This window comes from Drosophila subpulchrella, chromosome X, assembly GCF_014743375.2.
Source record: "Drosophila subpulchrella strain 33 F10 #4 breed RU33 chromosome X, RU_Dsub_v1.1 Primary Assembly, whole genome shotgun sequence".
In the NCBI taxonomy this organism is placed as follows: domain Eukaryota; kingdom Metazoa; phylum Arthropoda; class Insecta; order Diptera; family Drosophilidae; genus Drosophila; species Drosophila subpulchrella.
The window spans coordinates 11,845,273-11,861,684 of record NC_050613.1 but is presented as its reverse complement, the minus strand read 5'-3'; the positions used below and the strand labels follow the sequence as shown (position 1 = coordinate 11,861,684).

At 34.7% G+C, this 16,412-nt stretch overlaps 1 protein-coding gene across 32 annotated transcripts in view; it reads left to right on the top strand.

Moving 5' to 3' along the window:
• LOC119557183 (small conductance calcium-activated potassium channel protein) overlaps nucleotides 1-16,412 on the top strand; it is a 69,854-nt gene that overhangs the window by 47,946 nt on the left and 5,496 nt on the right. For 15 of the 32 annotated variants that reach the window (XR_005220050.1, XM_037869815.1, XM_037869811.1 and 12 more), the window contains 9 exons: nucleotides 263-268; nucleotides 2,621-2,937; nucleotides 3,220-3,324; nucleotides 7,995-8,130; nucleotides 12,930-13,040; nucleotides 13,263-13,390; nucleotides 14,921-14,990; nucleotides 15,319-15,420; nucleotides 15,505-15,677. Coding sequence is in view for 27 of the 32 variants with exons in the window: in XM_037869815.1 (XP_037725743.1) it covers nucleotides 263-268; nucleotides 2,621-2,937; nucleotides 3,220-3,324; nucleotides 7,995-8,130; nucleotides 12,930-13,040; nucleotides 13,263-13,390; nucleotides 14,921-14,990; nucleotides 15,319-15,420; nucleotides 15,505-15,677 (1,148 nt within the window). In the remaining 5 variants the exon portion in view is untranslated. Of the gene's footprint in view, nucleotides 1-262; nucleotides 269-2,620; nucleotides 2,938-3,219; nucleotides 3,325-7,994; nucleotides 8,131-10,866; nucleotides 11,003-12,929; nucleotides 13,041-13,262; nucleotides 13,391-14,920; nucleotides 14,991-15,318; nucleotides 15,421-15,504; nucleotides 15,678-16,412 lie in introns of those variants that run through there. The other 17 variants (XM_037869819.1, XM_037869818.1, XM_037869817.1 and 14 more) reach the window with 6 other exon arrangements.

The window sequence follows — 16,412 nt, the reverse complement described above, 5'->3', positions numbered from 1 at the left end:
CGTCTGTCAGTCAATCAATCAACCAAACCAGTCGTCAATCAACCAGTCAATCAAACCAGTCAGTCAGCTGATATACTTTCTATATATATATATACAATAAACCCCCCCTTCCCCAAAAATCTCATAATTCGAAATCTCTTCACACAATTTGTTCTCTCTCTATTATAATAATAACTCCGAATAAATGTTTATACCCCTAAATTAATGTTGATGTTTAAGAGTAAAATTTTAATATGTAATTACCTTCCATTATGCTTTGCAGAATTCAGTAAGTAATACTTATTATAATATCTACCATACATACTTCAATATTTGTGAGTAAATCCAAATCAAAACCATGCATAGTGTTATGTACCATATACGGAAGCAACCAATACCAATACCAAAACCAACTCAAATCAAAAACCAAAAACAGAAACCAAAAACTAAATACTGAAAACCATAAACCGAACCAACAGAACATGCCTAGAGTAGATAAGCCATAGATCGTACTTAGACTGGGTATACGTACATATATATATATGTATACCATATGTATACCCAAAAATGCCTACTGAAGCCAAAAAGCAGCAATCAAGCCAACTTCAAGTCGATGTTTAGTTGAACCCGCGTCTGTACCTATATCGTGTCTAGTGTATATATAGTCAATCCTTTTTTTTTGTTTTTTTCTGAAATCTAAACTAAAAAACTGCAAAACCAATAATACTGTCACACGCCATCCAAGATCAAAGGCAACCGCTTGGCTCTTACATATAGCGAAAACTGTGGCTTTGCTTTGCACCCAGAAACAACCCAAAAAACCCAACCGCAATTTCACCTTGTCTTGCAGTACAGTACAGCATACAGTAAACACTGGTCATGTGCGAATCGATTGTGAAATGTTTAAAACTAAGGTGGTTATTTAAAAGAACTAAGGTTCCTGATGAATGATAGAAGGTTTCTGAGATTAAAGATAAATAAAAATAGTTTTTTAAACCCAAAAATATAGTAAAGTTTTTTAAATATGATTAAAGACCTCAATTACTTCCAAAAATCACTGTTATATTGCAAATTCTTACTAAATTTTCGATGTGGATTCCAAAGTTCTAATATAAATTTATGCATCAATTTGGAAACAAAATTAAGATATAACAAATTTAATTGTTTGAGAATGGTTTTTCTTTGGTCTTGGAACGACTCTAAATATAAACAAAATCGTTCAAACCCCATTACTTTGTCATTTGAAAAACAGATTGAACCTTAATATTTAAAGGTTACATTTCTTTATTGAAAATTCCAATAATCCGTAACTCATTCGAGAAACATTTTCCAATCGGCCTGCACTTATATAACATAGATGTACATGTGCACAACATACATACAAGCATACCCGCATACATATGAGCATTCCCATTGCTAAGTCGATACTGAATATATATATATATATATATATATCTTTATATATATATTAATCGATATATGTACTATCAAACATCAAACCCATCTATCACCAAAATTAGAGGCAAAAACATCGAAAGTTGGCCAAACCAAAAAGAGAACACAGGACTTTGTGAATGTGAGATAGGAAAGACCTTGACACCGGACCTTGTCGTTAATCGAAAATCAATTAATCAGTCGGCTTAACTTGCGAATGGCTCATATGCAATTAAAAACGAATGACACACAAATCAGGAGACCATGCCTTTCCCAAGCAAAAAATGGGAAATTCACATCATTTAGCTTCTTGTGCGAATAGCCTTTGCATTTGAGATGGGGAAATATCAACGTCTATCGATTTTGCTTCCAAAACTATTGATAATACTTGTAAAACCACCGATTACTTCGATATTTCGCCATTTCCACTCCGCCTAGCTGTTGTGATATTGATAGATGTTTGTATACATATGGCCTAATTGCACTGCGAACATTAGATTAATGCAGTTTAAGTTTAGGGGTCTTCCGATTACCCCCGATTAAATCAAGTGTGGCGTGATTTTGAACTTTAGAAAAATTAATTTGATAACGAGAAAGTTAAGAAAGAGGATAAAGGTAAAACAGCAACCAAGAAACCAAGAACGAAATCGAGTGAAATGTGCTAATTACACGAGAACACGCACGCTGCTTTCTAGTAAGTACTTGCACTCACACATGCACCAGAGCACACACACACGCACAACACACACACACACACACACTCACTCACACCTATACCTACATATACCTACATCTAAACAAAAAAAAAAAAGAATGAATTTCAAAGGAGATTCCATACCCTACGATACTTGAACTTGACTCGGAAATTGCTTCCACCACTGAAACAGAAACCATTAACACATACCTAGGCACACACCAGAACACCCACACACACACCTCATTGACGTTGTACTTGTCAAGTAATTCATGCTCGTATATTTGAGTGTAATTCATTTTTGTTTAGTCGCAAAAAAACAAAAACCCAATCAATAAATTTCCAATTATAATTAATAAATTATATACTTGTTCTCCTTTTTCTTCCCTTCTCGTTTATTTTTCTTTTTTTGGCACACACCAACGAACTCGACAATCGTATACCCATGTATCTATATGCGATTATAATTCCAATCCCAATCGAAATCGAAATCGAAATCGAAAAAAAACACAGTTATTCATGATAGATAACTGCGCCGACGATTGGAGGATCGCAATGACATGGCAACGAATTAGTCAAATAGGGTTAGAACTTTTTATATGCGCTATACATCCAATTCCTGGCGAATACTATTTCCAGTGGACGACGAAATTGGCCAATAAGAATAAAACAATTGGCACCGAAATGGTGCCATATGACGTAGCTTTATCATTACCTATGTTCCTTCGATTATATTTAATCTGCCGCGTAATGCTGCTGCATTCAAAGCTATTCACAGACGCATCATCACGGAGCATTGGCGCTCTCAATAGGATTAATTTTAACACAAGGTGAGCTAAGAAAATATAGAACAATTATTAATAAAGTAAGTATATTAATAGAACATTTTAATAATAACATATTATTTATAGGTGGATGCCAGAGAAATCACTCTTAAAGATGTCTAAAAGTATGCAGTGAAAATATTAACATCGATTTTCGAAATGAATTCTTATTGCATACTTTTAGAGTCATTTTTATGTGATTTCAAAATGCAAGTGATTATTTACTAAGTAGTTTTTTTAATTTTGATTATAGTTTTACTAATTTATTTATTTGCCAATCTCTTTTAGATTCGTTTTAAAAACTCTAATGACAATATGCCCGGGAACGGTTCTATTGGTTTTCATGGTCTCGCTGTGGATCATCGCATCCTGGACGCTGCGACAATGCGAAAGGTAATGGCCCTATTCAATTATTACATTTTTGATATGATATTTAGACTTCTTGAGAAGTTAATTTTACTTTATTATTTTCGTTTGATTTTTGATTGTTCTTATGCTTTCGTTTAATCAATGGTTGATTATTTTCCTTAGTTTTTCGCTTTTCCGTTTTTCTTATTCCGTACTCCGTTTTGCGTTATCCGTACTTCTCTTCAGTTTTACTCTGAACGCCATTTCCGTTTACCGTTCTGATTCAATGTGTTTGCCACTAATACTTTGACATAACTATGTATTTAATATCAATGTATGTATGTACATAAATGTATGTGCCAAGCATTACGTAATGTCTTCTCCAAGAAACTCGAAAAACAAAAACTACAAACTAAAAAATTAAAACATCTTCGTCACAAGTTGTATTTGCCTTTTTTTCGTACTCTCCTATATAACACATAATTTAAAGTTGTTGAATACATATTTTAGAGTCCGGATAAAAGGGGCAAAGGGGGATTTAAGCACAGCCACAGCTTACAACATACACGATACAAAAAAGTAAAAGCGAATGTGCATTGTTGCTTATTCATACGTGCTAAAGAATTTACATGTAGCTTGCATTTTATCCACATACACAAATGAAAACGAAATCCCCGACGAAATACCGAAACTGTAACGAGTTCGAATGCGAATCTGTAACAATCGAAATGCAATTGTCACTGTCACGTAGCGAACGATTGGATAATGGATAATGCTTGCATGTGTTTCAATTTATTTACATTTGGCATTCGGATTCGCTTGTTTTTTTTACCACTTCCCCCCATCCTCCCCCAAAGAACCCTGATTGCTGATTGCTTTTTTACATTTATATCTTGCCTGTACATTTCCCCTTTTCTGACAACTGACAACTTATCGATATATCCGATGAAAGTTGATTGAAGTCCTGCACTTATCGAGGGGAAGGGGGCAACAACAACAAAGCAAAAAACACACACACACTCATACAGTTGAAAATTAAAAATCAAAAAGATACCACGTAGAATTGGAGAGTGCAGTAAGAAGATTGAATGTGACTATACAGAGAAACAAGATGATGCAAGATCACATAAAAAACGCATGGTCACACCATGCTTCAATTAATAGTGCAGTCACACTGCGTGCTTTGTATGCATCTAAAGCAAAGTAAAAGTAATAACGGTTGTTTTAGCCATCTTAGTTCTCTGTATCGCACTTAAATCGTATATACATGCATATTTAATCTTAAGCCAGTATTAACCCATTTGAAATTTTTCTATACTTTTTTTTAAAACTTTGAATCTTTGTGTTTGAACGTTGTATGCTAGCTCTATCTATTTTTCTCTCTCGCTCTCTTTTGCCCTTACTTACTCGCTCCTCTTCTGCAAATTCTTCTTGCTTTTCCAAAGAAAACCATGTATAATGACACCTTTCATAATTGAATTGGCGCACCATACGTTCCTCTCGCTCTTTCTCTATACTGATTCCAGTCTATTGGCCTTTGGTATCCTGTTTCTGTCCTTTTTCAATTTCCTCTGACCTCTCACTCTTACATTGATCCAATTCAGTTGTTCTTGCGATTCTTAAATTATTCATTTAATTTTATTGTAAATTTACGACGTTCCTTATGTTTTTCGTTCTTGTTGTTGTTGCTGTTTAGTTTTGGGAAACGAAACATAACAAAAAAAAATAAAAAGAAATCATTCTTACAACGCATATTTATTTAAACAATTAAGCTTTAAATTGTGGATTGAACTGCGCCTGCATTGCTGTAGATCATATCTAAATATCCTTATATATGTAACCAAAAATAAACTTGAAACATAAGTGTTAACTCAAAACGAATCGAAAGGAAAATTAAAACATATACCCATCCATATATTTTTGTATAGGGATCCCAAATACATAAGTCTTTCGAGTCAACCGATAAAGCCAACAGCTGTGTTTCAGTATAGTGACGAAGGCATATACACCTCTCCATAAGTTGTTGTTGTTGCTGCTGTTGTTGTTGTCGTCCTTGTTGTTGCGTTGTTCCTGTAGCCAAAATATATCCTCACATGTCTGTGCAGTTTTTTTCTATATACAAACATACATCATACTTATTCTTTGCATCGACTGCACAGGCATGTCGAAAATCGGACAATAACAGCCAAATGACAGAAAAGTAACAGAGAGACAGATGCACTTATACATCCCTCCTTCTTCTTCTACTTCTTCTTCTTCAGCTACTATATGCCATATAAATATTCTCGACTTTTATTTTATTTTCGCCTCAGATGAGTGACACGTATTGATTTGCGTGTAACATCCTCCGCTCGATTTGTTTCTGATTTTACCTTTCCCCATTTTCAGTACTTTATATTATTTTTGGCACATGGCGATGGACTGTGAACTGTTCAACAAACAAATGAAAAAGCTCATTGAGAAATAAATAAAAATATAAATACAACGAATATGTATGTCCTTCAATTTGAAATCAAGAAAACAAACACCCAAACTCACACAGACCACGTATATGTATTTATTGTAACGATGTTGAATTTTGTTTCGAAATCCATAATTAATTCGTATCTCAATGTTTTTTTCTGTAGATTGGTAGACTTTGTTCTGAATTTCCAAAAAAACAAAAAAGTTTATGTTCCGAAATGTCTGTTTTTATAGCCGGGTCCCTCCTATGGTCCCAACTTTTTCTTTTCCGTTTTTAAACATTTATCTATGTGTCTGTATGTGTATGTGCGTATTGTTGGAGATCCCTGGAAAATGTATCTTAACCAACCATGCATGCTCTGCTCAGCTCGGATCAAAGCTCTGTGAGTTAGATAATAGGACAGGGGGGGACTGTGAGACAAAATGTGAGAAAAAAGCAGTAGAAATCGTTTTTTGCGGCATTAAAAGGGTATTTACAAACACCGAACAGACAAGCACAAGCATACACGAAGAAAACGAATATACTTTAGTGTCCGTTTCTATACTTTTACGTTTTTAAACTCACAATTTGAGCTATAAATAACGTTTTTATTTAATATTAGTCAGACTGCATGGTCACACTGTACTTAGGAGCGAAGTGTGACCATGCACTTCCTGCTATTTATGTCATTGTGTGCTTTGTGTGCATCTAAAGCATATTGTTATTTAATAATAAAAATGTATGTGGTGAGATACTTAAATATATCCATGTTTCTTTAAATATCAGGAACTACCTTAATATCTAAAAAAAAAATTGTTTTCCCAGTGTACGGCCTCTTGGCATTCATTATGATTTTTTCTTTGCAAATTGCTTAAGCCTCCCATTCACACACAAGCCACCCACACCCACACCCACTCGCCCTTCGGAAAACGGCACCCAATGGAGCTGTGCCGGCAGGCATGCTTCAGCATTTAGTGGCCACATCTCTAGGGCTTCAGGTGGTGAGCCTCTTCGGGTAGAACAGCGGGGTATTATGGGGCATAACTGCCGGATGGGCCATTTTAGTCGATTTGCATGTAGTCACAAGTGTGCGCCGTTTTGTGTGAGTGCGAAGTACTATGTATATGTACCTACATATGTGCGCATCTGTGCTGTTCAGATCAAGAGTTATCAGTTGAAAGACAAAGAGCCAAATCCCAAGCCCAATCCCAGAACCCCCCTTTTCCAATCAGACTTTCATGCCCCGGCAGGAAGAGATGCAGAAGAAGAAGAAGGAGCAGGAAGAGGATTAAAGGAGTATTATTGTGAGGAAAGCAGTTTTTGAACCGATGCCGAAGCAAGTGTTGTAATCAAATTGCCAAACTACTATCCAAACTATAATTATTCAATATTATTCATGTCATTGTATATTCCAAAATATTCCCCCGCCGCCCTCTTTACAAAAGAAATCTATCTACCTATCTCTCTATCTGTATCTTTCAATCTATCTTACTACCTCGCTCTTATATTCTATTGAGGACTTTTAATTCGTTGCCCAAAATGAAAAAAAAAAAACAAACCAAAAAGATAAAGCAAATTATTTTCCTGTTTCATTTAATTTCCTTCTTGTTTTTTGTTTTCCCTTAACAAATTTTTTCTTTACTTTTGCGTTTTGTAATTGTTATATTTATTTCTTTGATTTCCGTTGTATTTATGAGTACTCTTTTAATACATGGAATTTGTCTAAAAATATGAAACAAATTTATCAAATTGTATTCTTAATTTTTCTGGAGAACAAAAAACCAAAACCAAAAAAAAATAGAAAAATTTAAACAAAAAATGTTCACATAATTTCACATCTGTTTATTTGTTTACTCCACTTCTCACCCTACTTCTGTATCCACAAATTGCAAAAAAAATATATATATACCAACAAAAATTAATGAAATCGAATATATATATGAAAAATACCAAACAACAACCGAATAACCGCAACTTGAATACGCATACGAAATACGCACTACGCATCTGAAATACCGAATTCTCTATATATATTTTTGTATACTGAAAACCGCAAAAAAAAAAACGTAAAACCGCTAACGAAAAAAAAAACAACAACGGCAAAACAAAAATCAATAAAACCAAACAAAAAACAAACGTATCATAAATGAAAAATCAAAACGAAATGACTGAAATTCGTACCCCATATATTCCCACAATGCCAAACGCATGCCGATAAATTCCAAACCAAAAACCGATACGATCCGAACCGATTCGATCCGCAAAAAAAAAGGTTCCACGATGAGGAGCACGCGAATTTGCTAAACTCCATGTGGCTAACAGCCATCACATTTCTGTGTGTCGGCTACGGCGACATTGTGCCAAACACGTACTGTGGACGCGGTATCACCCTCACCTGCGGCATGGTGGTAAGTATTTCCTCAAAAACCTAAAGAAAAAAGTCCTCAAACCTCAAAAAAATACCAAAAAAAAACAAAAGACTCCCAAAAACTCCATTTATGATACCGAAAATACCTTAAAAATACCAAAAACAAACTAAATTAAAATAAATACCAAAAATAGAACAGTACAGAACAGAACAGTTGCAAAGATAAAACAGAACAGAAAAAAAATATATACATTTCTTTATTCAAACAATAAAGAAATCCTATAATAAGATAAACAATAAACTACAACAACAACAAGTACATACATCATCATCAACAAAAACAGCAACAACAACAGCAAACAGCAAACTTTCATGCATAAAAATATGAGAAATCAAAACCCATCGCAAGCAGAAGTGAAAGTAGTAGAATATAAAGAGGAGAAGGTGGAGGAGGAGGAGAAGGATGATAAAGGGGGGGCCCCAGAAAAGTAGCCGCCATTGAGGCGCCCCCGAAAAAATAAAAAGAAAACAAAAACCCCCGCTCCGCACAAATGTACATACATAGTATTTTATAGTAATTGTACCTGCCAAATCAACCGATACACACGCACGCACACAGTTCTCTTTACACAGAGCGATACAAAATCTCTAGAGATTTGAAATTTCTCTACATTTTTCTCTGAATATTTCCCATAAAAATTGTATCACTAAGTTATGATAGAAAAATTGTTTTTAATATTATCTACCTTTCGGATTTTTATTTTAGAATCACAGAATCTATAGAGTTTTGCAACACTGCATTTGTATGTGTTATACAGTATATTTTGATCTAATTTTAGGAGCAAGTTTTATAAAACGTACTATTTGGCTGATCTTAAGTTACCTACTTGATTTTGAAACAATTTCTGTGTTCTGCACAAAATTTTAAAATTTTGTTGGAGGAAAATAATATAAGAAATATTTGAATTTCAAAAAATACCAGATATTAAAAAAAATTTTAGAATAATATACCAAACATTTGTAATAGTTGATAAGCAAAAAAAAACAATGATTACATGAAATTCAATATATTTCAGAGTAATAATATTTGATTAGATACGAGGAAAATTTAAAGAAATTTCGATGTTACGTATCAAAGGTGCTAAAATGTTACACATTTTTTCACTGTGTACGTGTGTGGGCGTATTCCCTGACCTATCTTGTCGTCGTTCTCTTAATCCCCCCCCCCCCCTCCCCTTGCCGCCCTTTACCAAGATATAAATTCAAATTCAAATATCCAAAAATCCGTTTTGATGGAGGCTCCACCCACACAAACAAGAGGAAGAAAAAGAACACATATCCATTTTTCGTAGCATACATTTCAGCGCACATATTTTAGATTCCGTTTTGTCTGCCCAAATCGTCGCCAAAATAAACTGAAAAAAGGCGGAAAGCAAATGTCAAGCAATAGTTCCATATCTATATCCATCTCGCTCTAACTGGTTTTTGTTTCACTCAGACCGCGATTAATACAAGCAAACACACGACCTTCCCACACACACACACACTGGCAATCTGTTGTAAATCATCACCCAAAAAAATGTAAACATACATATATGTTACCACCCACTTTGTGTGCGTGTGTGTGTGTGTTTGTGTGCTGTATTATAAGCATAAGCATACTTATATATATTTAAATATATGTACATAATCACCCCGTGTGTGTGTGTGTGTGTGTGTGTTTTTGCAGCATTAAAGAGGGCAGATAACAAAGTAACTTTTCTTTTTGTTTTTTACTGCCAGCAAAAACTAAAACAAAAAAATCCTGACACACACACACAACCACAGATATATTTTAAAGAGGAAGCAGAGGAAAAAAACGAGAAAAGTTTTTGCTTCCTGGCAAAAACAAAAACAAAATCAAAACAAATCTTTTCTGACAGCCCCGGCAAATTCTATTAATGTGCACATTTAATTGTCTGGGTGTGAGTGTGCCTGTGTGAGTGGCTCGGTGTGTGTGTGTGTACGAGCCTTGGAAAAATTAAATTGAATTGTTTTCTGCACCCTAGAAGCTCCATTCTTAAGAAAAACAAATCACTAGATTACATAAAAAATATATAAATACATATTTTTAACTCTCACATTTTTGTACAGCAAGCTTACATTGGGCTAAAACAAAAAAACCCCCAAGGTTGTACATATATACATATATATTAACGGTTACGTTCATAACTGTCAACATTTCAATATATCCGAAAATCAAAAATCCCCTCCCCCCCCAAAAAAAAAAAAAAAAATCTAAACCCCATCAAGCTCTTTTTGAACCACTGTATTGTGTGCGCTCACCCGTTTTCTCGTCCATTTGTTGTTAATCTCGTTTTCCTATATGCAAAATGCCAATTCTAACTTTTACTTTTCGTTTCCACAATTGTTTATTTTTCCGTTGTATCGTTTATCGTTTTTTTGTTACTATTTTCGTTACGATTTATGTTTGATTTTTACGTTCGACTTATTTTACCTGTGCCAATTTAGTTGTTTAATGGATTCTTATGGTTTATTTTTTGAACATTAAGCCAACAATACGATATTTTTCTCTATCTCTCTTTCCCTTTCATTTGAAAAAAATATAAACGCGTGTATTCAATTTGACCCCTGAAACTGAAACTGAAACTACAACTGATTAAATCCATACTCCATAATCAATTCAAAAAAAATATATATATATTTCGAACCAAACAAAAATATATATGAAACGAAAAAAATCGAAATCAATATCGCGTGCTGGTTTATGGAACAGATTTCATGATGAAGAACATGCGAATCTTTTGAATGCAATGTGGCTGATAGCGATAACATTTTTGAGTGTTGGTTTCGGTGATATTGTTCCGAATACGTACTGTGGACGTGGTATCGCTGTCAGTACAGGAATAATGGTGAGTTTTTAACAACAAAATATTACCAACAATTGCACACAACATAACAATCAAGAATTATATGTTCAACAAAAGAAAAAATTATTTATGGAATTAAAAAATATCAAGATCTTTCAAACAGAACAAATATCACGTGTAAATAATTACATAAGCTGCATACGAATGTTTACCCGCCCACCACAACCGCCCCTCGCCGCCACTTTTAACAAAAAACACAAAGAAAAAAATATATATTAAAATCTAAACTCACCAGAATCGTAATATATCTAGTTAAAACTGTACATACATTTATCAAAAAAAACCTAGTTGAATCACCAAAACGAGCTTAAGAACTATGAGTTGAGGAGAAAATCGCATGTTTTTAGGCAAAACCAAGAACAGATTGAGCCATTTTCAAGTCGAGTGAAGAAATCAAGAAAATAATTATAAATATATCGCTAATCAAGCATAGGAAATAGTGCTTATAACCGAATTTAATATTTCTTTTCCATACTTCTATCTTTCTCCACTTTTTATCCAGTTCTGCTTTTGTGTGGCTTACTTTCCTTCTCTCTCTCTATATTTATATAACCACTATATTTCGATTTCCCCCTCTACCAGTCGTCTGACTATCTTGCTTATATCATAGACTTTTTGAGATATTTATCATGTCGTAGTGGCCAAAAAATTCGTAATAAAAATACAAAAAAAAATACAAATAATTAAAGCTATGATAGATATTTTCAATCCTAACTTAACTATGAATTGTGATTTATGGTTTCGACTTTGTTCCCTAGCTAATTGTTTCGTACTTATGTGTGTATGTAACTCTCTGCCAGACACCTCTAACTGTTGTATTACATATAGACATGTGCCGAACCCGAATCCATTAACTCTTTTGATATTACTCTAATCCGAATCTAAACCCCACATCCAACTCCGTATCTCTAAATTCTAACCAAAAACGTTGCTGCATTCGAATCTATCCATCGTAATATCAATTAGAAGGAATTCATCCAGACATCCATACTCATTCAACCCACTCACCCATTAATCGTTCAACCATCGAGAAGCAAACGAAATAACAAAGTGAAAAGAAAAAAAAGAAAACAGAAAAAGAAAAGAAGAAAAAGAGAACAAACTAAAACATAACATACATATATACATGTTGTAACATCCATAAAATTACTATATCTATTGTGAGAGCAACAACAAAAGTTCTGGACTATATAACTTGATAAACAAAAGCAACTTTCATTTTGAATGCATAAACCAAAAGTGAAAATAACCAACTGACATTACAGATGGCCGGGCACCCAACCCCAAAATCCCAGAAAAACCAGAAAACCCATAAGACCACCCCCCCAACAAAAAAAACATCAAAGAAAATGAGTGCAATTGTGTCACAATTAAGAAAATTGCCTTTGACCATTCGCCAATTTCAGCCAATTTGGGGAAATTCTCTTCTAGTTAAGAATATTGCCACATTTTCCTTAGATATCATACTATTATCTATAATTTGGGTCAGTTTTTTTATTCTATTTCAATTATTGGATAATAATTTGAACAGATTGTTAGTTAGTCATCAGTGAAAGCGTAATTAGGGAGTTCTATAGCTCTATAACTAGAAATAAATCATATAACTTTGTAGTGCTTAACAAATTTAATGTTTTTTTTAATAGAACAGCATTTTGAAATCAAATTTTTATAAAATATTAATATTTAGGGTGTTGATTCAGAATATATTCTTTTAATATTAAGGCACTTTTCTGTATTTGACCAAGTAATACCCATAACTAATGTATGCACTTACGGAGTTGGGTGTCCGGGACTCCCAGATACCAGATCCCAGATCTCCGATCTCAGATCAGGTCGAAACTCACCTCAGTTGCGCGCGCTATTCGAAATCCAAAGCCCAATCTCACCACTCTCCACATCGTCGTTACAGGGCGCCGGCTGTACGGCTCTACTTGTGGCCGTAGTTTCCCGGAAACTGGAGCTGACCCGTGCCGAGAAGCATGTGCACAACTTCATGATGGACACGCAGTTGACCAAACGGGTATTGATCGTGTTCCAAGTCTCAAGTCTCAAGATATGATCCGATTCGATGCGACCGACTGACCAAAACCGGAGATACTCGTACTCGTACCATATTGTATACCGAATTCACCCAAAAAAAAAAAAAAAAACAAAAAACAAACATATACCATGTACATACCATGTATATCCATATTGCATTCTAATTACTTTGTATACGTTTCTTCTTTGGACCAAAATTTAGCTGAAAAATGCTGCGGCGAATGTTCTGCGTGAAACTTGGCTCATTTACAAACATACAAGACTAGTAAAACGGGTTAATCCCGGCCGTGTAAGAACCCACCAAAGAAAGTTCCTTCTAGCTATATATGCGTGAGTATTTTTAGAGATCTATCAACAACCAATCAACCAAACAACTAACCAAACCAAACCAAACCAACCAACAACTAAGAACGAATACCAATCAAAACGATAATAACTTAAATCGAAATGAGTGCCTAAGAACTAACTAAGAACCAAAATGATATCAGATCGAATTAGTAGTAGACCCCAAGGTCTTTGGATTGGGGAAATCATTGATCGTATATGTTCTGTCGCTTTTTCGTCTCTATCTATTCTCGTGAAACAAGCTCTCATTTGTCCACATAAATATCTGTACGTTATATGTTTGTCAGATTAGTTGCAAAAAAAAAAAAAGAAAGTATCCGTTCCCTGGTTCGTAAAACTAACCCTGTCCTGTTTCCTATCCTGACGCCCTCCATTCATAATTAGAATCGAATCATCTTTGTGCCCATCAATTAATCGTAGAAAAGCTTTTGGGAAAGCCATCCATCAGATATCTGTATATACATCCGTACGTAAAGAAAGTGTAACCTTAACGAAAAACCAAAAAATACGAACTAATCAAAATACTAAAAACGATAATTACCTAACAAGTACTAAACTGAAATGTTGAAACCACAAATGATTGAACTCGTTTTACTAGCCTGTAAATAGGTTGTAAAGCCCTGTTTTTACGTTATGCAATAACCGAGACTAGCCACATAACCTAGCATGCTGCGTTAAATATTCTAGAATCTCGTATCTAAAACTATCGCAATATCATCTGTGCTTTTGCCTAGTGCCCAAATGTCATTACATCATAATTACTAACAGCCAAACGAAAAATCTAAAAGACCATCACAGCATTCCATTGCATTCGTAACACCCGATTCTTGTACTCTGTCCAAAACTTCTGATCCCGTCCCATTCAATCCTGTGTATCGTCTTAGTTTCATCTTGCCACCTCATATTTTACGCCCGGGGATTGGCTTAGGGTTCAGCCGAATGATATGATGATACTTTCACGATACGATTTTCTGCAATTTTAACGCCCAAAAAGAAATATGGAATTTTTTGCTTACTCCTGTATAATCTTTATATAAACTACGGCACAACGAATTCTTCACACCAAAAAATAATAATAATAAACAAATAAATAACATTTTCAGTGAATCTTATCTATGAGCAGTGCGATTCGAAACTATAAAGAAATATGGACTTGCCTCTAGTACTTTATAAATTATCTATATATTTATCTATCAGACATTTCCAATTATATTATATTTTTTGTGTTTTTACACCATATTGTATCTCTTAAAGTTTCGAGACCCACTGTAATTTTTTTGTCCGATATGTAAATTAAATCTATTTGAGTGATTTTCCTGGATGGAAAAGAGAGTTTTCGGCTAGACGAAACGAAGAATCTTCCACACTCAAAAAATAAATCGTTTGTGAGTGTGTTTTCATTGTAAGAAAATGCCTAATTATTGTTTCGCGCTTAGAATTATGTGTTGGCGATCTAACAAATTGAATTTAAATAATTTTCTCTATAACATTGATGATTCTTCCGATGCGATGCAGGTTGCGAAAAGTAAAAATGGATCAGCGCAAACTAATGGATAATGCAAACACAATAACTGACATGGCCAAGGTAGTTAGAAAACAGAAAAAATACAGTCGAACTTCGTTATCGATTACTTTCAATTAATAATTTACATAATTTTACTGCAAGAAATCGATAGACGATGACTAACCGATAATGATTTTTGCTTTGAAAGCAAGAGCCCTCTATTTATATCGATAGGATATTTTTAATAGATTATTTCAAAGGAATCACATTAATTTGCTAGCAATCAAAGATATTTCTGTTTGAGGTTTGATTTATCGAAGTTCGACTGTATGGCTTTATAGAATACACTTGAATTGTGATTGAGCCGTTGTGCAATGCATGTTTGTGATTGTGTGAATACCGTTCGCAGACACAAAACACGGTCTACGAGATAATATCGGACATGTCTAGCCGTCAGGATGCCATCGAGGAGCGCCTAACCAACCTAGAGGACAAAATGCAGAGCATACAAGTATGACAAACAATCGGTGCTGTAGTAATTCAGTTGTGATTTACTAAAAACCCATTCCCCCTTCTGGAATATATTTTATTGCAGGAGCACATGGAAAGCCTTCCAGACCTATTGTCTCGATGTCTGACCCAGCACCAGGAGCGGATCGAGCAGCGGCGGAACTTTTTACATCCTGACACAGCTGCAGTTGCCCCCATTCAAGCGCCAACGCCCCAATCGATGTTCAATGCAGCGCCCATGCTGTTTCCCCATTCTAGGTGAGTCGCCCCCTCTCTTTCTCTCGCCTCTCTCTCTCTCTGTTTGTCTCTGTCTCTTTTTCTCTGTCTGTCTCTGTCTCTGTCTCTGTCTATCTCTATATGTCTATGAGCCATGCCCATTATCCTCATCCAAGCACAGACACACACTTAAGTCCATCCATATGTCTATATCATTAGAGCGAGATTTGTGCTTGTCATTTCAATTTGTTTTTGTTCGTTCGTCTGCGAGTCGTTTGTCTCCTTGCCGGGAATATCGGGGTCCCCAGATCCCCCCACATCCCAAAGACATCCCCTATACGAAACCATCCATTCCGTCATCTCGCGTACTCATTTGTAAATATATATAACGTAGTTGTCCATTGCACACACTTGATACCTCCAAATTACAACCCAAAATCCCTGTGGCTACCCAAAAAAAAAAGAAAAAAATTGTATATATTAAAAGAGAACCTACTCCGTCTTCTATGCAAGATTCAAGTGATTTAAGACTGTGATTGAGGAAATTATAGTTTATATCTTAGAGAAAGTCAATTGAAGTATAGATGTTCATTTTTTGTTCCTGTTTTCCTTTTATTATAAGTTTATACACTTAAAAAGAAATGTTAGATGGACATTACAAGTACATTTACAAAAGTAAACCATAAAAAAAGTTATTCAATTAAGAACAATCCTTGAGGTTAATTGTTGGCTCTTCTTTTATTTTCCTATCTTTGGACGAACACTTACCTTAGGGCT